Below are 22,691 nucleotides of genomic sequence, written 5' to 3'. Positions count from 1 at the left end.
GATGGATCTCTGCGATCTCTTCACAACAGCCATTACAATTAAAAGCCAAACTTTCACAGTTTAATCATCTGAAGGGCTTTGGGCTGTGCTTTTTTGTTACTGGTTTTTCTTTTTACTCCAAAGTTCTGAGAGCAAAGTCTGTATAGCAGCATGTCAATTTAGCTGTAGGTGGCACTTACTTGATATCTAAAAAGCAGGAAAAAATGTGCATGTGTACTTTGTTACACAAAGTTAGTAATTTGCAATTTAGAAGTAAATACAAGAAGGATGAATATGATAATGAAGGATGATAAAATAAAGTGTGCCACTGTAGCCACAATGAACTGAAAGCTGAAGCATGCACATTACAAGAAACTTCACAACCTTTACAAGATGCTGCACCTCTGTAGGAAGGATAGAGGCAAAATGCTGTGAACAAAAATAAGAAGAATCCACTAGGAATAAGTTAATTGTATAAAATTCACCAATGGGCTTATGGTAAAAAAAAAGTACTATAAATATGTTTTTTGGGAAGAGGATCAGGACACATTATACTCCTATGAATCACCCTTGTCTTCTGCATGTTAGGATCTTTTTCTGGTAAATACTGAAGCATTCCGCTCTTTTCATGCATGTTAGGTATTATCACTCAATCACTACTTAAATGCAAGGAAGGACCATGGGGGAAAGAGTGAAGAGAAAGGAATCCAAGCTAAAAAAAAACAACCAACCAAACAAACAAAAAAAACCCCGAAGCAGCAAATTTATTGCTCAAAGAAGACCCACATGCTTATATCTTCGGAAAATAAAATCCTAGTTGCAAAACAGCTCTTTGGTCATAGGCATCTATCTGCAACAGCTGGTGTACAGAGGTACAATGCCAGAGAGATTCCACAGGCTTCAGTAAGTCTCAGTTAATCTTACACATGCACAGACATACACAAACCCTTACAGATTCCTTGGTCCTCACTGGGAAACAGTGTACCTGCAATAATATTCTCCTACATTTGCTATTGACTATAATGAATATATCAACACTGAGTATGTGTAGGAGCAACGGGGGGCAGGACAGTCAGGACAGACAGAGAAGAGAGATCCTTGAAGCCAGGTGTTGGGATCAGCAGGAGAAATGCAGCACGCAATACGAGTGATCAGCAAATCTCAGACTTTATTGATAGGTACACATCTTTATATTGGTGTTAATGAGTCTCATACATATTGCAAAGGCGAGCTCACTATTGGTTAGTTACTTATCAGGCAACTACGCCTACTTCTGCATTCTTGTGGATATTTTATTGAAACTTTTCTTCGTATTCCTGCCAAAGATGCTCTCCCCTATCCTACTGCTGTACCAAGGGCACAATGTCCTTGCCTGTCATTGGACACTGACCACTGACTCCTATACTTGTCCCCTTCAAGCTTAACCAGCGGCATTATGTCTACGTGACCTTTCTCAGCTAACCAACTGTCCACAAAGCTCTCCATAGGCAGGTTGTGGAACTTGGGGTTTACTGCCAAGGGCCTGGGTGCAGGGCCCTGCTGGGAGCTGCCAGCCACAGCTCAGAGCAGGCCTGAGAGAGGAAGAAGGTAAAGAGCGAGGTTCCTGCTACCATACAATAAATCTTCTTCTGTGTTGAATATTCTAATTCTCACTAACCAATCTAGTACAACATACAAATCCTATAGCATTTATACATAGCCTATAAGAATCATTACATTACCATACTGTGTTACATTTTAAACCCTAAATCTACTCTTTGGACCCCTTCTGCCAAGCTAGTAGGGTCTGCTCTGAGCCTTGGACCTGTCTGCAAGTAGAGGGTCTTGTTCAATCAAAAGGGGATTACCCCCAATCTGGCCATACCATTGTTTTCCAGTTGTTCAGTAACTAGGGTATCTCAAAGCTTCTTTCATTTCAACCTTGCTTATAGTTTCCATATTCTCAAAATCTTTTGCCAGGCAATTGTATTTATAAGGTTTTCCTGTTTCATCTTCCCCAATAAGTATGTTTCCCATATACAACATCTTTCATTCTTAAGCAACCAGAATATACCAGTGCAGTGCTCTAGTTAAAAGAGTGCCTTGACTTCCCACCAACCACTGCCTTACAATGCTTAAAAATGCACAGTATCAGCCTACAGCAGAACTGTATTTGTGCAGCACTTTCTTGCAGATACGATGCAAAAAATAAATTTGGAAGAGAGACATGTTAACAGGTTAAAAAAACACATTTTTTAAAATTGCTTTTGCAGTACTAAAGCCAGTCTTTTCCAAGTTAAATAGTACGGCCATTTACTATGTGTGCTACCATCATATATGGTAACATGTACATAACCTCATACAAAACACAAAAAAGCCATATACACCTATGGAGACACCCAATACCTAGCCCCTTGCTTATAGAAATATGCTGCAAAGAGAGTGTTTTAAAATGTTACGTGAGAGTTTTATGACAGAATACAAATGAGATTAATACAGGGATGTCAGCAGTGCATGACGTAGGAGTATGAAGTGGGATGTCAAAATGTCCACTAAGAAACAATTTTATTCAGTAAATCTAACACTGAACAAAGTTGTTACTAGACAGAATGACAATGTCAAATTACAGGTCTGTATATAAATCAGTCAAATTCCTCATGCCTACAGATCGTTAATAAATGGCTACAAGGTAGAGGGAGGAGGTAAAGTCAAGTAAAAAGCATACATTTGATGGAAGGAGAGTGTAAGGAAGTATGTGTCCATTATAACAATTAACACATTACTGCATTTTATACATTGCTTACAAAGATTACACTTGAAATGCATGGGCAATCATTGAATAAATCCATAAACGTAAAAATTGAACGCCAGTCATCTAGTTTTTATAAGATCTCACATGTTGCTGAGGCCAGGACATCCAATGTGCAACCAACATGAAAAGTTAATTCTAGTCTCTGGAGTAGTTTGCATAAAATCATTCATCCATGGACCATTAAATAAAGTTACTGTAAATAAGTTTTACCTGTCTTATTTATGAGTGAAAACTAAGTAATTTTTTCTGCACATACATATCCAAAAAATATATACTTTCAAAAGTCAGTGCACCAAAGCATTCTGCCAGCATTCTGCCATGGCTTCAAAGTAAGTAAATAAAATGAAAACTCCCAAATATTAGGCATGATGATGTACTTATTTCACGCTTTCTTGACAGGTATCTTGTATGTTAAATAAAAGTCAAGCTAAAAGGTGAATTGAAATGAGGTTGGAGCACTTAACTGTAAACAAAATGAAATAAAAAGGTGATTTTCAAAAATTCAGGATTACTGCTTCAGACTCTGATATATTAAATGAATTTGATGATCTCTTATTTAGAGAATCAGGGTTTAATAATTTTAAAGGTATTTTTCTACTAGAAAAAGCTTTTATGCAGTTTGAACTTCTAAAGTAAACACAAGCCAGTGTTAATAAAAGCAAATCAATAATTTTTGTTAAATTTTAATAATCTTGAAAACCCACAAATTAAACCATGAGCAGCCTGAGTTGAGATGTCAGTTAGCTGTGTTTCTATGACAACCTAGAGGAATAGTGCAAGTCCTGACTTGCAGCAAAGCTAAGATACAAACAGAGTGAAATTTACCCCATACAAGGGAACTCACAGCTTTCCTTTTTTAAGGGAAAAAATAATAAAAAAATCAATTGCTGAATTTACACGTATTTCTACTAACTGTATGACACTTTTAATTAAACCCTCCTAGAGGATTCTAAAAATTTGAAAATAAATTTTGTAACACTGCTTTTTGTACCAACACTTAATACTACTTCAATATTTAATGCCTAAAATTATCTGAAATAACAATACTAAATTTTGATATTCTTGACAAATGTTTTAAGAGAAAAATAAATATTTACTGCACAAAATGTGTAAAGCACATTTTGCAAAGCACACATGGCAGCCTTAAATTCTGAAAGGCAAGGAGACCCAAAGAGCTGTCAAGAAGAAGGTACCTTTGTGATGTGATAAAATAAATAATGACCATTTTTCAACAACAGGAATGCTAACTTGAAACTCATACTCCATTTGATTTTTCACTTGCCTTTTAAAGCTAAAGATAGCGGGCATATCACTAAAATATGCTGTAAAGAACAGGCATCCATAAACATTTCTCACTGAAAGCACATTTCCAACTGAATTAAGTACTCTGATTAGCCCCTAAGACTAATACAAACTCCTTCATACTGAGAGCTCTTCCAGCTGTCATTGCTGAACACTCCTGAATCGAAAACAAATTCCTTCTCATTCACTCAGTACCTATGGAATAACAACTCTTCTTCTGGAACGGATTTACAAAACTAACAAAAGCTACACATGTGCAACAAGCTCTCTCAACAGGCCAGTACCACTGCAAGGGACTCTCGCCAGCCTTTCTGAACTCAGGTTCACAACCTTCTTCAGATATTCTGCCCCATATTTCCTAGCTTTGCCTACAGGAACTGCTCTGCTGGAACCATGAGTAGGAAAAAAGAAAAAAAATCTGAAATCAGTCCTTGTGAAGAAAATTTCCAGAAGGAACCTGTGGGCAGTTCCCAGAGTTATTTCATTAGCCCACATTTGCTCCTGGAGCAGAGGATCTGCCTACAGGACAGACTGTCACATGAACATTGTTCTATTGATTACAGATACTCAAATTATGTTACAAGTACTGATAGCAATATGTCATCCTTACCACACAATTTGCCCTCGAAGTTTTTCAAAGCCTTTACAGAAATAAACATTGCATACATTATAAGGCAAGTGTCCTTCCCCTTTGCTGCACATCTTCTGTCCGGTCCCAGATAAAATTGCAATTACTCTAAATGTCCATTCCAGCCTTGTTTTGATCCTGAAAAGCATTTAAACTCCAATACAAAGACAGCTGAAGTCCATCACTGAAGCAATTTCAAAAAGGACACACACCCTACTCCAACAAAGCCCTAGTGTCATAGGCCTTCTTAAAAGGCTATGTCTGAAAAAGAAAAAAAGACAAGATAAACAAAAACTCTACAGTTAATTTTCTTTTTTTACATGCTTTCTTTCAAGTTTACATTGATTTCAGAGATTATAAGAAAAATGGTGAATTACTTCATTTCCTCCTAGCCAGGACAGAGTTAATTTTTGCAGTAACCCAGGGAGGCATGGCTAGGACAGAGAGGCTATCCTACACCACTTATGCCATTGCCAAGTATGGGGAGAACCCACACTGAGGAGAAGGAACCCCTTCTCTGATTCCTTCTGGTTGATCAGAGGATGGGTTGGGTAATGCTGGCTCCAACCCAGAGTAGCAGGTGAGTACAGGTGAGTATTTTCACATGTGAATCACTCTCTCTCTTTTGTACACTTTAGTTATTAGTACTGTGCTGTTACTGTTCATTTTCTTATCTCATTTTTTTTCCAGTAAATTGTTCTTATCTCAACCCATCATCTTTCCCTTTTGTGTCTCCTCCTCTCCAGCCCACCCCAGGGGAAGGGGAGGAGGGGAGCAAGCAAGAAGCATGTGGTTTGTAGAGTCTCAGTGAGAGCCCTAAAGCAAGGAGTACTATTCCTAAATTCCAACACCCTCTAGCTTACTGAGTCATTCAAATGCTCTGCCTCTGTGTGTCTGAACACTTAATGTTTTGGACACATTATAAAATCTTATTAAAAAAAAAAAAAAAAAACCAAACCAAAAAACATTCTGCTGCAGAAAGTGCAATCCCAATACTACTGCAAAAAGGTGAGAAGAAACTACTACTTGGCAATTTGTGGGAGTAACTTTTCTTGACATTTAATACAGGTCACACCTTGAGAAACCCCATCAGCACTTTATTTAAATAGTCATCACTATCACAGAGAAGAAAAAAATTAAACTAATTAGAGCTCCAGAATTACTAGTTTACACACTATATGAAAATCTCCAGTAGAACCAAAGAAACCAACTCAAATTATTTCTGAATTAAAATAAAACCTCACAGAACATTTTAAGTTATGCAAAAATGAATAAACACCTCCTTAGTGCTCCACTGGGGGCATCTCCACTTCTTATAGAAATTCAATGACAAACATAAAAAGAAACCAACATAAAAAGACCTCAAGCCCCAAAATGAAGTCTCCAGGGATAGTTCCTTATTTCTCTTGTATATGTGCAGAAGCTCAAAGCGCAGCAAAATACCCAGCAGAACAGTTGCCAACATCATTTATTACGTTCCTGGTTTTGACATCTTGACTTGATCCAAGGTACAACCACCTCCAAATCCTAATTTTTTTAATCGAGATTATGTCTTAATCAGGGCACTGACTGATTGTCTCAGCTTTAGTTTTGAGGGCCTGTGAGGTTGGCTGGAAATGATCTTTCATCTATAAATGCCCTATTTCACATGGGAGCAAAGAGTACTTAGCCAAGTGTCTCGTGTGCGGCTGAGAAGTAGAATGGATGACTTCTAGCCAGACTGCTATGAAAGGAACATCATCAGTGAGGTTTTACACCAACATCTCACCCCCTGGCTCTCTGCAAACCCTTTTCATCATCAGAATGGCTTGGAAAGGCAGGATTGCACCCAGGATGGCTGTGCAAACCTTACTTTGGACAAGGGAGCCCAACAAGAACCTTACAAACTTAAGGTTAACTGCCACAAGATTTCCATGACGAGACAAGTACTACCCAACAAAAGATACAGATAAAGCTTTTTATTTAAACCTTCACAGCATTTCTATATCTGGGAGCTGTACCAAATGGGTCATAATGCCTCCTTTGGCCCAATAAAGAAATTGTGACTATTTTCAGCCTCAGACCTTTGCTAGGACCCAACTAATCTCCATTCATTCAAGGTAAAGAGATACGGATTTACAGATGAATCTGAATTTACATTTGCTGAATCCCACTCCCCAAAATCTACAGGGAAAATATCTAACACTAAGTCCCTCAGACAAGCAGGTTCACTTATGTGTCATCTCTAGTTTTCTCTACCCACATTATATTCAGGCTAAATGTGGCTCAGACCATCTGGTAATCCAGATAATCAGACAGAAGCCTCTATATTCTCAATATCACCCCGTGAATATCCATGTGCATAATTTCTCACTTCCTTCTTTACCACATTTCACACCAAAACATTTTCTAGTAGCTGTATGCTAAAAAACTAAGACTTGCCATACTTTTCTTGTATCTAGTGACAGTAATTGACAAACCATACAGTTTCTTCACCCTGGAAATAGCGTTTCAGTTTAGACACCCTTGGTCAGCGAGGGCAATGAGCAAATTCTTCAACTTTGCTGATTTGGACAACAAGACAAGATGCAGGCAGAGCAACTCTCCACTACAGCTCTGTAGGACTGGTTCTGCTGACAGGGTTACTCTCAGTTTTGGGACACAAATGGAAAACGAAAACAGTGACTCTGCCCCACCACAATATTATGAAGGTTAAAGGACTGAAGGATTGCCTTCACAGTACCAGTCAATCCAACCTGCCTATAATCCAATTATACAAAACACATGAAGGGCCACTTTTAAGACTGCAGAGTCTTGAAGGCTCACAAGTCTTCCCCAAGCCCCCCTCTTACAACTCTCCTCTGCTCCATCCCCTTGTAATCCTCAGATGGATCTTTGCTGATATCCTAACTTCCCTCAAATACTTTATCAAGCCCTCTCAGATAAGACTACAAGTCCAATTTCAACACTTTTCAGTGTGCCTGCCAGGAACCCCATCTTCTTCCTCTCCAAAACTGCCATGTCCTCAGTCAGAAGCTGACTTCCAGCCAGGCAACCCTCTATTGCTTCCCAATACAGGGTTTTTAATGACTGCTTATAGCCTGACATGAAACAGCTGTTCACAGGACACCAGAATCCAGCATGAACAGCTCACCAAATATACTATAGGTGGTTCTTACAAAGGGCAGGCCACAGCTCCCATCTCAGCAGCAGACCCACAGAGCTCAGAGACATTCAGAGGACAGAGATCAAGACTGACCACTGAGTAAATGGATTTGGCAATGCAAATCCATTAATGTGTAAAGTTCAATTTTCCAACTGAACTCTACACATTAAATGATCATCCTGTATTTCCACGAACTCTTTCCATATATTAAAAACACAGATGTTCTTATAATACATGGAAGGAAAAAAGGAATTTTATTTACTAATTCAAGGTTGACATTTGCAAATGAACACACTGCTCATTTGCAATACAAGGGAATACGGCAAATGAATAAAAATATCTAGCAAAAAAACCTGCTGCAAGTGAAAATATCACATGGGTGCAACACATGACTTAACACATGCAGGAGGGCTAACAAAGGCAGAAAATATTAAGCAGCAAGCTGTAACAAATTGCTAACATCTGTAGATGAATTTAAGGAAGTGACATCATCATGTCACAACACAGTTGGGAGATCCCTTTGACTTCCACCCCTGACCATGTCAAAGTCCCTGCACTACCTGGTAAAACCAATTAATAGGTTATTTTGTTTGTTTTTTAAGAACATGAAGATGAAGAAAAACTCCTAATCTTTACCTACTAAATGCTTACCTTGCTCACAACGTTAAGTACAATAACAACTGGGTTACACCTGTGATGAGGTAAATTTGCTTCCTCCCCCTCTTCCTTGTTATATTCCTATTTAACAGTCACAAAACATTTGGTCTTTATAAATCCTACTATTGCCTTATGACTGCAGGCATCAGAATATAACTTGTACTTTAAAGATGAGGGGTAGAAGTTTTGAACTCTACACATTAAATTGGTATATTATCAGAAGGAACCCAGGAATATTTCTGGACATTTGTCCACTTCCTTCTACTCTTAAAGCAAACATGTTCAACTTCAACTAATCTGACCCACTATTAACTGCATAACGTGTGCATACCAGTAGAGTCTTATATTTCCTCAGCATCACTGGGAAAAATCTATTTGAAGATGATGACCAATACTGGTCAGAATATAGGGGTAGGATAAAGGTTTTTCTTTGGAAAGTTTTCGAAGTCAAAATTGTCAAAAGATGCAAATTACTGAGGTGAGCAATGAGGATGTAACACTATCATTGTAAAGGAGGCAGCTATTTACTCAAAGTTCTTCCATTGTAATGTCAGGCTTCTTTGGTGTTTGCCTCTGATGCTGCCACTTTTGAAAGAAACTGCACACAAGACAACCTGTTGCCTGCCATTCTGACATGGAAGTCAGGAAAAAACCCTAGCCCAAATCCTGCTTCTTCTCACACCAACTGGAACCCATATTATAGTGTAGAAATAATTTAAATAATCATTAATTCTGAAAACATAGCTGGAAATTCACAACAAAAACTTAATTTTTTTTAAATTTTCATTGTTATAAAACCTCTAGAAGATTGTTACTCTTTACAATCAAGAAATACATTAAGTATAATTTAGAATCTAATTTGGTCCTTAAAAAGATAGCACCTTGTGCTGATTTTGCAATAACTGATTTTTGGTGAAGAGGGAAAAAGTCAGCCGTGGAAGTGATTCTCTGTGAGGAGCTGCTAGTGACTTCCTCCAGGTCTGGCAAAACCAATCACTGGCTAACTTGGAAAACTGGCACTATGCTAAGCCGATTAGAAAAGCTGGAAACGCCTCTATAATAACACATTCAAGAATGAAGAAAACGCAGGAAGCTCTCTTGCTCTCTGCTCTGTACAGTTGAGTAGGGGGCCAGCTGGGGCCCTGTCACAGACATCTTTTATGAAAAATTATTTCCTTAGGATTTTTCCTCCTGAGAAGCTGAGAGGCCTCAGAACGAAAATGTAAACAATGGTTATCTGCTACTGTGGAATGCAACAGGTTGATCTGTGATTGGCCCACATTGGTTGTTTCTAATTAATGGCCAATCACAGTGAGCTGGCTTGGACAGAGAGTCCGAGCCACAAGCCTTTGATATCATTCTTTCCTATTCTATTCTTATCTAGCCTTCTGATGAAATCCTTTCTTCTATTCTTTTAGTATAGTTTTAATATATCATAAAATAATAAATCAAGCCTTCTGAAACATGGAGTCAGATCCTCGTCTCTTCCCTCATCCTAAGACCCCTGTGAACACGGCCACAGGGCCCCTTTCCCAGAGGGGGCTGCTGGACCCCGGCATGGCTGCAGCTCTCTCAACATGGCTTGTAATGGACTTTATTTACTTGGAAACTTTTAATCAGCCATGCTGCAGACAGAAAGACAAAAGCAGTGGCAGCAGCCTTTCCTTTTTTGGAGTCCTGAATGAGGAAAAGGCACAGAATGGAGCTGGCAGTCGCCACGGCTTGCACAGCGCCGGCAGAGCCCATGTGACCAACTGAGAGAGAGGCACAGCAACCAATTCCCTGACTGCACAGCCTGGACACGATTAACCTTTCAGCACTGCAGAATTCTACAAAAACTGTTTCATTTGGTAGAACTTGAGAACAAATGAAACCGCTGTGCTGGTTTTGCATTGGAGGCATTCAGAGAAGTGCCTCAACAGTTTCCTAAGAAAAGCTGCTAGCAGTTTCCTCCGTGTCTGACAAAAAAAAATCAGTAATTAGTTTTAAGAATTGACAGTCTGTTAAACCAGTGAGTAAGCTACATGCGCCTCTGTGAATACATATGTTAAAGACAAAAAAATCCCAAGAAGTTCTCTTTTGCTTCTGGCCTGAGCAGGAAACAAGGCCAGCCTGGCCTCCATCTAAGCTGAGCGGGGCTGGGTGGGCTCTGCCACGGGGCCAGGCCCCATCAGGTGCTGGGCAGGGGGAGGGCAGGGGAGGCCATCGGCGGAGGCTCAGTAGCCTGGCTGCTGCGGAGACCCACCGCTCCCAGCCATCAGCCCAGCCATGGCTCGGGCCGCATCCCCCCGCCCAGCCCAGCCCATCCCAGCCCAGCCATGGCTCTGGCCGCTCCCCCAGCCCAGCCCAGCCCAGCCCATCCCAGCCCAGCCATGGCTCTGGCCGCTCCCCCAGCCCAGCCCAGCCCAGCCCAGCCATGGCTCTGGCCGCAAGCTACCGAGCCTGGCTGGGCTCACATGACCATCTGCAGGCCCCAGGCAAGCCCCCAGCTCTTTCAGTGCACAGATAAGACTCGCAGACCTTCAATCCTCCCTCAAGTGAGAAAAAAGGACAGAGTGAGAACACACAGAAGAACAACATGAAGACACCAAGGTCAGTGAAGAAAGAGTCAAGTCCCAGATGGGAGGGATGAAAAAATGCCTTGCTCTTGAAGCTGAAATCCTCTTGTAAAGCTACAGAGAAGAATGTAATTGATACATCAGACTCTTTATCCCTGTAACTCATTGCAAGTATGGAGAGATTAAGTGTTCAAACTGTAGATATGAGCAAAAGCCTCTATGCTAAAGTAAGCAAATGTTGAAGTAGCTGTGATCCCACAAGAAGTTTGAACAGAGAGAGAAAAAAAAGTGATGAAGACACTCTGCCCCAGGGAAAGAAGACCTCTGTTCTCAGAGATGAAGATGATCTCAAAGACAGATAAAGAGAACCTTTGCCCTTGAACAACTCATCCTTAAAACAGTACTTCATAAGTTGACATGGCCCATAAACCTAGCTGTAGGGAAAGATGTGAAAAATGGGAGGGACTTCACAATTGCAGATTTCCGGAAATTAAAAGCCATGAGAGAACTGTTTTCTTGTAGAACAGTCTCCATAAATTAACAAGAGGGACTTCTCTCCCTAAGTGAACTGAAGAAAGACTATTCTAGAAGTGATAAACTGACTAAATTGTTTCCATATGTTGTTAGTGAGAAAGAAAAGGTTGTAGGGGGGAGGGGAAGTGTTCTAAAAGTTTTATTCTGATTCTTATTATTCTTTCTTTTCATTATTGTTAATAAAGTTTTCTTTATACCCTTTCCAAGTTTTGAGCCTACTTTGCCTTCCTCCTAATCCTATCTCAGAACAAGAAATAAGTAAGTATATTCTAGTGAGTGCACTGCTATTTAACCAGCGCTAAAACCCACCACACCGACTAACACCAATTCTCTCCTGAGTCAGATAAAAGGAAAAAGTGAAGACACAGGAGGACAGCATGAGAACGCTAAGGTAGGTGAAAAAGAGGGAGGGAGAGGAGGAGGTGCTCCAAGTGTCAGAGGTAAAATTCTTCTGAAAGCTGTGGTGAGGACAATAATACAAGTTTCCCTGTAATTCATTAAGTGCATGGGGGGAAAGGTGTTCTGAAAGTTTATTTTAGTTCTCATTATCCTCTTTTAATTCTGTTAATGAATTTTTCTTCCTTTATACCTTTTAGAGTTTTAAGCCTGTTTTGCCCTTAAAGGGTTTTCTCCTAATCCTTATCTCACCCCTTGAGTTTTCTTTCCCCTCCCTCTGCTTAACTATAGCAGAAAAAAATTAATAAATGATTTTCATAGGTGCACTGGCATTTGGCCAGCATCAACCCATCACACACCTCAAACTCATTTATTAAAGCTCCTCAAGTAGATGTCCCCATATTTGTTTTTTAAAAAGAAAAAACAAATGTTCTGTCTTCTAAAGTGATGCAAACACAGCTTCCCTGATTGGCCATTTCTAGGTCTTACCTGGCGCCTTCCTTCAGAAGAAAAAAAATCCAGAACCAAGCAGAAAAAAGCACTCCATCCCCCACTATTTTGGATGATATATCCACCACTGCTGAAGAATCAAGTGCCATAGAACACACAAGGACAATTATTGTAACAGACTGTGTAACTGTTATGAAGTGCAGCTTCATCATTACCGTTTCTCCATCCCTAGGATATGGTTTCCAGACTTCAGCTCCTACCTCAGTGATAAAGGGACTATCTATGCTATTTTCAGAATTAGGATCCTAACTCAATTTCTATCAATGCAATGAAATCTCTAACATTAACAGAATACCAAGAAAAACTCAGACCAAGGCCTTTAACCCAGCTGCTTGATAATACCAAAACTGGAATACCATTTTTTTGCAAGTTGTTGTTTTATTTATTGTGCTGAATTTAAATCCTGAGCACTTTACCAGACCCTCTGGAAGCTCACTGAGAGAACAGAAACCTCTTTTCCTCCATTACTTTCATTAAAATAAAATTGTTCCTAAAGGAAAATTTAAAGAAAGTAGAAAAAAAATGGTTTAAGAATGAGAATAGCAAAGAGCATTTCATCCTGAAGTCACTGGTTCAAAAGGAGATAGAGCAATAGTGAATAAAAGCTAGAAACCCATTACAGTTTTCAACTTGTACAAGAAATCTGCAACTATTGGTACACAAAAAAGGCACGAAGACTGAAATTTTTAAACTATGACAGCATGTTTTGTGACTTATGCTGCTAAAAATATTTTCCCCTAATTCTATGGTGAAAATACAGTAATGGTAGTTCTGTGAAAAACATGACTAACCTCTGATCTCATTCCTTTACAACTGTTCATAAGGCAATCACCAACGCTTTTCCAGTACCTAGCTGTAAAATTGGTATATATGGATTAGGATGGTAAAATTTCACAGAGCAGCTTTCTGTTCTCACCATGCATTTTCCATAGGGATTTATTTAATACTCTGGGAAAATGCAGATATACACCAGGAGCATGGAATTAAGATTATATGGCTGCCTGTGAATGTCTCAAAATGGGCTGCATTTACAGTATGAAATGACATAGATGAAAGACAAAACAGAGAGCATTTTATTTCTTCACAAAACTGTTGTGACATACAGAATATTAGACTATTTTTGCACAACACCAACTGAAGATTTACTCCTACAGATTTGAAGGAGCTGGGCATCAGCCAAGTTTCGAAGCGTAAGTAACACAGAGATGACATACTTGTACATGACCAATCCTCATAAAATGGCATGTTTAAAAAAAATAGTAGTAGAAAGTCAATATAATATAATTTGGTTTCATTTCAACTACCTCAGTTTATTTTGCTGATGGTTTTGTGCATGAAAAAGAACACTTGAAACTTCCAAATCCACTTCGGTGTTCAAAAACTTAGGATACATCCATCCACAACAAGTGTCCTATACAGAGGCAGCACAGGGTAGGCTGTTTCATCTTCCATGTCCAAATCCAATTCCAGCACAGAAAAATCCAAACTCAGTCCAAATATCAATGAAGCAATGGATTTCTACTTTTATTGTCCTTTTGCTGAGTAAGGAACTTGGGCAAACATTTGTTTCCCCTGTGAACACTATTCAAGCAACCCGGTTGCCACCTTGTGATCTACTGCATATGAAACGCTGACAGTGCGGTTTTGAGAACAGCAGTTTTTGAAGCTCACCTACCCACCACTGGGGAAGAGCTGAATTTCACCATTACTTTCTTTTTGCAGCCAGGAGTGTTATTCCAGACAGCGAAATACATTTAATTTTTTGGGAAAGCCACATCTGCATACTCTGCTAACACAGTAGCTTTGCAATTGCTTTTAATTTATGTAGGAAGCACAGCAGCATTTTTACTTTTTATGTATTCCACAACACAAATAGAACAGGCACTTCTGGTTAATATTAATAGCTCATTAAATGAAGTATTTAATTTTCACTCAAAACCAGAACATCTTTAAAGAATATTGCAATAATTCATTTCTTTCCTGCGAGCCAATCCTCTAATAATGTTTATTATAATATTAGTTACTAGTCATTGCAAACTTGTTTTTCAAATTAATGCAGGAAAAGATTCCATTTAAACTTCAATAAATATTTTACTATGCTCACCCTACTGACTCAAATTGATAAATTATTTGCGTGATACATTTCCTCATCAATAAGGAGAACTTAGTACTTGGAATTTATGTAACGGTTCCTTCCATTCTGCCCAAAAGGCCAATTTAATTTAAAGCCATACAGAGAGAAGCAATCTCTCTTCAGATGTCCAATATATGAAACAGAATACATTTTTTGAGCATTTTTCTCCCGTTTTACATTTTAAAAAATAATCTAGTGTACAACTACTCAGTAATAAGGAAAAGTGGCATGATTAAAATAATTACTTTGGAAAAGGTCAGACCGTAGACAAAAAAAGGCAACTCTGAGTGAAGTACAGCAGCCACATCTACTTTTCAAGCATCCGTTTTTCTTGCAATGCTGATGCCCCTTCAAATGCTACTATCCACAGAACAGCTTACCTCTTCCAGCCCAGTGCTCCACACCCCATGTTAAGAGAACGCTTTGATGGAAACACAATATGACAAGGAGCCTTTTTCACCAGATGCTTTATTTACTCGAAATGATTTAATTGCTTTGACCTAATCCAGACCCAATCTACAAGACTAAAACTTGGAGTGCACTGAAAAGAGAAAGAAAATATCAAGGCTTTTTAGTTGCCTTTTTTTAAGGCTTACGATTTTTCCTAGCTGTGTTCCTGCTCTGATTCGTTTTCAAAACCCTAAAGAACAAACCACCACTAGTCTCAGTGGTAAAAGTGTATCAGAGAGGGATATTTCTAAACCACCAGAAATAGTTTGAGCACTGGATTAACCAGGAATTTCTACAATACCTTTCTCTCTACAAACTCTCATAGAATTTACTAATATAGTGTTCAAATAACTAATCAAGAAACTAAAGGAACAAACATGACCTTTTCCCAGGGTAACAGTGATCAAAACAGCAAAAACATGTTAAGGTGACATATAAAAATAGAAGTTCTAGAATGAAAATATATTCAATACTGATGACTAACACATTGATGTATCTAACAAAAACGCAAGAATACAGATATCAGCGTACCATCTTTAAAAAATACTATTCTAATACCTCTTTGCAGAACATCTGCACCTACGTGGCTTTTTTTTTTGTAGTTTAATAAGGAAACAATTGCAAAAAAAAATTTCTGCTGTAGTGCAGTGTCAAAAAAGAAACAAAACCACAAACAGTGACTTATGCCTTACATAATCAAGGACCTTTTCTTGGGACATAGCACGCATTTATAATTCCAGGGACATTTGTTCTTGAAAGGGTGCTTCCTGTAAAAAAGTCACATGCTGGATCAGCACAATCTGCTAATAATCCCTGTGGTAAATTAGAATGAAGGAGAAAATTTTAAGTCTTTTATTCTTTGCTAATTAGTTGGCAAAACATAACTATCTGTCTGACAGAAAACAGCTCAACTGAGAAAAGATTTTACAGCAACAGATGCATTGCAAGGAAGAAAAATAATTTGAAAATAAATTCAGATTCAGGCTGTACATAATTTATGGATATTTTTTCCCTCCACAGTTTCCAAATAGCCAAAAGCCTGATTACTTTGCTATCTACTTTTTAGATCTCATCAAATGTGACAGTCCAAACATATAGCTTCAGGTGCTATAAAATAAAATTAAGTAAGCCAATGAAACCACATTGAAACTAGGATTTTTCAGCCAAACAAACCTGCTCAGATCCACCCTCAAATCTGGCTGCATATGTGATGATTAGACAAGGTTGGGATAAGTAATGCAAATATACTTTAAAAAAAATTTAAAACCCAAAAAAACCCAAAACGCCATCAAAAAACACCAAAACCAAATGTCTAAAGCCAAACATACAAAAAGAAAATACCTGTGTTTCAAGACTGAGTAAAATTACTTCACAAAAGAAGGAGGTTTTCCCCTAAGAATTAAAGGACTATTAGATATACAGCTTCCTCATCATAGCCTGGCATAATATATTGTAGTCTGACTATGGGAAAAGAAAAAGCATGTAATACCCCAAATCAGATATAAGAACATGATAGGAAAGTGCCAGCTGTACTGTAGTTACCAGGAAAGAAATGTAATAGCACTTCTACAAGTGCTACCAGTTCTACAAATTTTACTAGTAATTTCCGCTATCTCTATATTGAAAGAAAGGTCCACTTAAGATCTAAACAAATGCACCATCTCTGCTCATTGATACCTTTGCATTTTACACACTCTGACTTAAATAGCTGAGAAGTATTTTACACCAGGGCAGCCTTAGGAACTCAATTTCCTGTGCAGCCATTGCTGGAACCAAACTTACATTGATGAGCTTTCAGATGACATACATTCAAGACAGTTTTTGTAGACTTCCACATTTGAGGCTTACTATTAAGCTCTACCACCAAGTCTGTGCAAATGGGCATCCTGGCAATTGTTAAAGAGTCTGTCCTTCAAAATAAACCAAGCAGGTAGCAAAACAGCACTAGAATCTTATTTGGTAGAAGATGCTAAAGGAATGATAGTAAGAGAGTTGCTGCATGAAACAGAATTAATGTATATTTGATTCTTTGCTAAAATAATGGCACAGAAGGGTAAAAACACCAGAAAAAAAAATCCATACTTTGTTTACACATCTAGGGGTATAATTTACTCAAAATTGGAAATTTTAATATTTCATTTCTCCATAACAGAAAGCACATCTACAATGTAAGTTGGATATGTGTAATGTGCCCTCTGGAATAATTAGTAACACTATTCAACTTTATACAAAGAATTTAAATTAATTTTATTGCAAGAGTAACTGTATATGTAAAAATTTTTAGTGCTATGGTAAGATGTCATAAAGTCCATGCTATAAATATATTTTTAGCAGCTAAAACAACACAGGCTGAAAGAATCAGAGTCTGATTCTAGAACCACCACCATAAAATACATCCTGATTATTCAAACTATAGGCCATTCAAAAGAAATAATTACAATTTTATGATCACAAGAGCTAGGAGTGAAGCCATCAGTTTGATCTAAGCTCTGACAATACCTCAAGTAATATAAGCAAGCACTGAGAACATTTTTGCACTTTGTGCTTTTACCATTTTGGTTTTATCTGAACAATCTTTAGAAACAGTCTAATCCGTTTCATTCCATTAGCTATTTTCTGATTGGTATAGATGGGTAATGTGATGGGTGGCTCTCACAATAAAGAGATGACTATTATGTGCATGTTACGAGAAGTTTTATTGATGTATAGATATGTTATTGTGATTTGTTGGTTAGATGTCCTCTGTTCTCCCCGTAGTCCCCTTCCTCTCCCGGTACTGTTGCCAAGGGACGGCCTTGGTAATGGGGACATGTGGAAGGAGGGCAGGTGCCTGTGCCCCTTGCAGGGGCATTTGGGAGGGGGGCAGGCTTGTCACTAGGAGACACGGCATGGCAACACCTGACCTCCAACCAAGTTGTAAGAAAGTGATCTCCACCAGCAAACGGCGAAGAAGAGTTGACTGACAGACTTTAAGAGGGGACAGGGCTGTCCAGTGCAACCCCCGGGGTGTAAAACACAGAGCAGCCATTCTGTAGGCCAGCCTGTGGCTGCTGGGTCACCTACTCCAAGTGCGCTGTCCTTCTTCCTTATTCACTCATTTGTTGTATTTTGTTAAGCTTTTAATGAACCTTTGAAATTTTTAAAAGTGAGGAGTCATTTCTCATACTGATGATCAAGATACTAAAGACTAGACTTAAAGATGGAAAATGCAAAGCATTTTCATAGACAGTAGAATGACAAGTGTTCTTTAAACCCAATATCTGCATTCTCAATATATAAATTTTCTTTTCACTTCTCTCTGCATGTGAAATTAACATTAAGAATAGATGTCAACTTTAACATAGGTCTAGTTGAAATTTTAGGACTTTAAATTTTGTGAAAGATGCATGATGCCTATTTTTCTTAAGGGAAAAATGAGTAAACCTCCACCAACCTGGCAGCCCATTTATGATTAATTCCGCTGTAAATAATGATTTGCTAAAGCTGAAATCTTGAAAGGCCACTAAAAGTGCCATTTTCTCGTTGCAATAAGCTTTAAGATAAAAAAAAGCACCTCAGCAGGTAAGTATCTGTGCTCACTATGCTGTGAATGTCAAGCCTTGAGAGGATTACTATTCTACTGACACATTGCCCAGTGATTGTTTATCTCCACATCACAAAGCACTATTCAGAATGAAGGCATTTCACACTGGACAAAAAAAGTCTGGCCTGGGCAGCTGTTCCACAGAGCAATGTTAAAGGGCCAAAAACCTCTGCTTCTCACCAGTATTGCCATTCAGTGCCACTGAAGACAACCACTCAATGGCAAAAAGAAAAAAAAAAACCTCACAAGAAACAAAGCCACCTTCCACTGCAAAAAGATTTTTTCAGAATCCACCACTACAGTCTCTGCACTATCCACTGTCATAGAAATGAGGATTTCTGTCTGCTTAGCGCTTGAACTCAGCATGGAGATTTGTCCCTTGGTAAAAAACAAAATCTTCCTAAGAGCTTTATTTATAACATTACTGCTCAGAGACAAGCTCTTAACTCTCTCCAGCTTCCTTCCTCTCTTCACTGCAGGCCCCCCTTTTCCCATCACCTACAGCAGTGTAGGCAGACCTCTCCAGAAAATGAGACAATTGTTGACAAAACATCATCTCAAGAATAGAGCGTCTACAGGACATGATTAAGTTCAGATTGTGAAGCTATTAAAACAACAAAGTAGTATTATTGCATATATAATTATACTTACAATTTTTCATTTTACCAAAACAAAGCAAATGCACTTCAACTTATCTCTCAACATAATTAATTTTACAGTAATAGGGTGAATGTGTTTTTTTTTAATATAAAGCTTCTAATAGCAACTCACAGCTTCTTTTTAATAATTTAAGATCAGAGTAACAATCCTTGGTACATAATACTGGCCAAATTTCTAAAAACAACCAGTGAAATAGTATTTTTCACTCCATATTGACAAAAAAACTAGCACTGACCACACTGACACAAATCCGAGTACGAAACATTTTAAGAAGGGTTACCTCAGATTCATCCGTTGATTCCTCATAAGACCTGGTTTCCTGAAAAGGACACAAAAAACAAAGGCATAAATAGCTACGTATATACATAACCGAGCAGTATTCCCCTTTAAGAAGTACTTTTAAATCCTTACTACGAAATGAAAGACAAAGCAGAAGCAACTCAAAGTTCAGAGTTTCCATCCTTGTCATTCATACTGGATTTGTGCTTGCACTCTCATTTGAGTGTCGCAGTGAGACTCGGGAGCAGCAGGGACTCTGCTGTCACTTACCCTAAAAGGGAGAGTGACTGGGCGATCTGAGAATCTGTCCCTGTGATTATCTTGCCCTCTTCCAGAAGCAGTAGTAAATTCTGCAAAGAAACTGCCCATATCTTGACTTTCATGGCAGAACAGCATTTTCAAGTTATCCACAAGCCCCCTCTGCTATTCAACTATTTAGCTGTTAATAGGCTTATTTTAAACTTTAATAATTTCAAACCATTTTCCATAGAAATCCAGCATTCAATAACTTTCTCCTTCTCATGTGATGTTAATGCAAGATGTGGCTTTCTCCTGCCTTCGAAACAAATGTACCTTTAAAACATCTCTCTGGCAAGATGATTCTTTCTACCCTGGAAAAAAATTTTTTTAAGTCAACTCCAGCTCATCTCTCATCTGCTCACTGAGAAAATCTGCTGATGAAATGCCTCCGCAAAGAAGTCAGCAAAACGAAGATTTACTTAACGTATTTATCTTTATCAATAGCAATAAAGGATTACAACTAATACACCAGCAGTGAATGTAAGCATTTTAACAATAAAATATGATATCAACAAAGAACAAGTAAGACAGAAAGCAGCATTTCAAATCTGATGAAGGGAGTCTTTGAAGAGTAAGATTAATAGATACAGAATTCCACCAAACCAGACCAAAAAAAAATAAATTACACCCTTACCAACAGCTTAGAGAAAAATGGAAAAGGGAGAAAATTTAATGCACTGACAACCAGTGTAAATTTTTGTTTCTCATATTTATTTCTTTTCTATGTTTCTATAATGCACTGATTGTGACCTGTACACCAAAAGCAAAGGCTTCCTTTTCATTAGTGGAGGCTCCCATTGATGCCCATCATGACCATCACAGCAGGTGGGACAGAAGCAAAGCAGCACTACTGGAAGCTACTGGAAGCTTCATGCAAGGTGTTATCACAATCACTGACATCCATTTCCTCCATTTTACACACTACAGACAGACTCACCTCTAAAATACACATCCCATAGAAGGGTTATCAGTGTAGTCTACACTTGTGTCATGAATTGGGAATTGCAAGTTAAAAGTACATGGGAATCAAGGGAAGATGGAGTAAAATCCTGGCATCCTTTGAAGTTTAGGTTGTACTTTGCAAGCCCAACTGCTTGTCTGTTGATCTCCCAGTCTCTAATCACAAGCTGCTGTAACTTTTCAGGAAATTACAATTTTGTTACATACAATCTTTGTGCATCTTAACAATAACCAAGTGAGAACTGAACTAAAACAGTGTGGTCTACTATTGCCAGCTGACTGGATGAGCTAGAACACACAAAGTCCAACACAAAGCGTCATCAGATTCCTTATAAAAAACAATGCTTTTCTCTTCTGAATACCAAGAGCAACCTACTCAAATCCTTAATAAATCAAAATTAATAGCACTACTGTTGTGGTATTTTGTGGTATTCACAAAGAGTGGGAAAAAAAAATCTCTCCCAAACAAAGGAATTACAGCAAGTGACATTTCTGCTAGTGCAGCTATACCAACTACATCTGCCCCTCATGGTTCCAGTTGTTCTGGTTGTCTAGGAACAGAAACTTACTTTCAGGATGAGTTCACTATCTAACACCGTGCTGTCAGACCAACACACGTGCAGGATGGAGTTATCAGCTCACTTACTGAGACAGCAGCTGGTCCTCACACCCACCTGAGCCACTTAACTCAGCCACAGGTTACGTGCAAGGCATCCCTAGAGGATATTGACATATAAAATTAGGGCATGCCAGAAGTTGATTCCAATAATCAATCCATGTGAACTAAGAAAACGTCTATCTATTTTTATTTAGGACATCTATCCTGGTATCCCTACTGTGTTCACAAGGCACTGCAATATCAGATACTACATTTCATAAATGGCATACTAATACAGGTAAATGCTTCATGGCATTTATGTTTTCCTGCAGAAAATAACATAGAAAAAATCAGAGGGAGCTTTGGCTTAGGAAAGCAATGCAAATATTGTATTTGTTCTCTGACAAGAACTTAACTGAAGGTGCTTAGAATTGATACTTACCTACAAACTCACTTTCGTAGCAACTTACTATGAAAAGCTTTTTCCCTGGGGTTTCCCACTTATTCAGACAAACTTAAACAGTAAACTGTAGTTATGATTGCCCTGGGGCTTTGTTAGCTTCCTTTGCCTTCCCTCCCAATGCATCAATTGAAAGCATTATCCTCCACTTCCACTTTTTAGTAGCCTTGTAACTGTGGAAAGGAAATCCCTAAAAAGGGATTTGTAGACAACCAGAATCCAAAATCATGTAGGAATAGCAGTCTTTATATATAGACTGCTAATAGCAGTCTTTAGCAATCTCAGACTCTAGGGGAAAATCAGCAGTACACTTCAGGCAGCTGACAAACACGGTTGCTTAAGTAGCCCAAGAATGAAGTAAGGGAACACAGATCAGGAAACCATAGAAATATGAAGTAATCTCTCACCATTATAATCTCTCATCCAAGATCCAACATAACTTCTCAAAATACTCTAAAGTGGGCTTTCCAGTATGATGGGTATAGGGTTTTCCCTTCCCCTGGTTTTACAAACACCATATGTAATCCACTATGTGTTTAGGCTCATAATGTAAACCTGACAGAAGTTGAAAGATACAAAAGTTGAGTTTTACAGAAACGCATGCACAACATACACACAGCCCTTTCAGTAGAGGTGTGCATGCTACCCACAGGAAATAAACCAAAATGAATAAAGTAACACTCCTATCACAGTCCAAAGAGAGCAAAACATAGGCTAGTTTAATCTACTGTATTGTTAGAGAAGACTTGTCCAAGTTTGTTTCATCC

The 22,691-nt window shown here is 38.5% G+C and overlaps 1 protein-coding gene across 4 annotated transcripts in view; it reads right to left on the bottom strand.

Moving 5' to 3' along the window:
• The window catches only part of VPS41 (VPS41 subunit of HOPS complex), a 110,596-nt gene that overhangs the window by 87,096 nt on the left and 809 nt on the right, over positions 1 to 22,691 (bottom strand). Inside the window, exons 1-3 of one of the 4 annotated variants that reach the window (XM_064705049.1) lie at positions 19,877 to 19,990; positions 19,608 to 19,646; positions 364 to 408 (exon numbers count right to left, since the gene is read on the bottom strand). In XM_064705049.1, coding sequence (XP_064561119.1) covers positions 364 to 408; positions 19,608 to 19,646; positions 19,877 to 19,975 — 183 coding nt within the window. In that variant the 5' untranslated portion in view covers positions 19,976 to 19,990. Of the gene's footprint in view, positions 1 to 363; positions 409 to 19,607; positions 19,647 to 19,876; positions 19,991 to 22,691 lie in introns of those variants that run through there. The other 3 variants (XM_064705052.1, XM_064705050.1, XM_064705053.1) reach the window with 3 other exon arrangements.

Source organism: Zonotrichia leucophrys, chromosome 2 (genome assembly GCF_028769735.1).
Source record: "Zonotrichia leucophrys gambelii isolate GWCS_2022_RI chromosome 2, RI_Zleu_2.0, whole genome shotgun sequence".
In the NCBI taxonomy this organism is placed as follows: domain Eukaryota; kingdom Metazoa; phylum Chordata; class Aves; order Passeriformes; family Passerellidae; genus Zonotrichia; species Zonotrichia leucophrys.
Note: the sequence above shows the minus strand (reverse complement) of the source record. Positions and strands in the feature narration are given on the sequence as shown.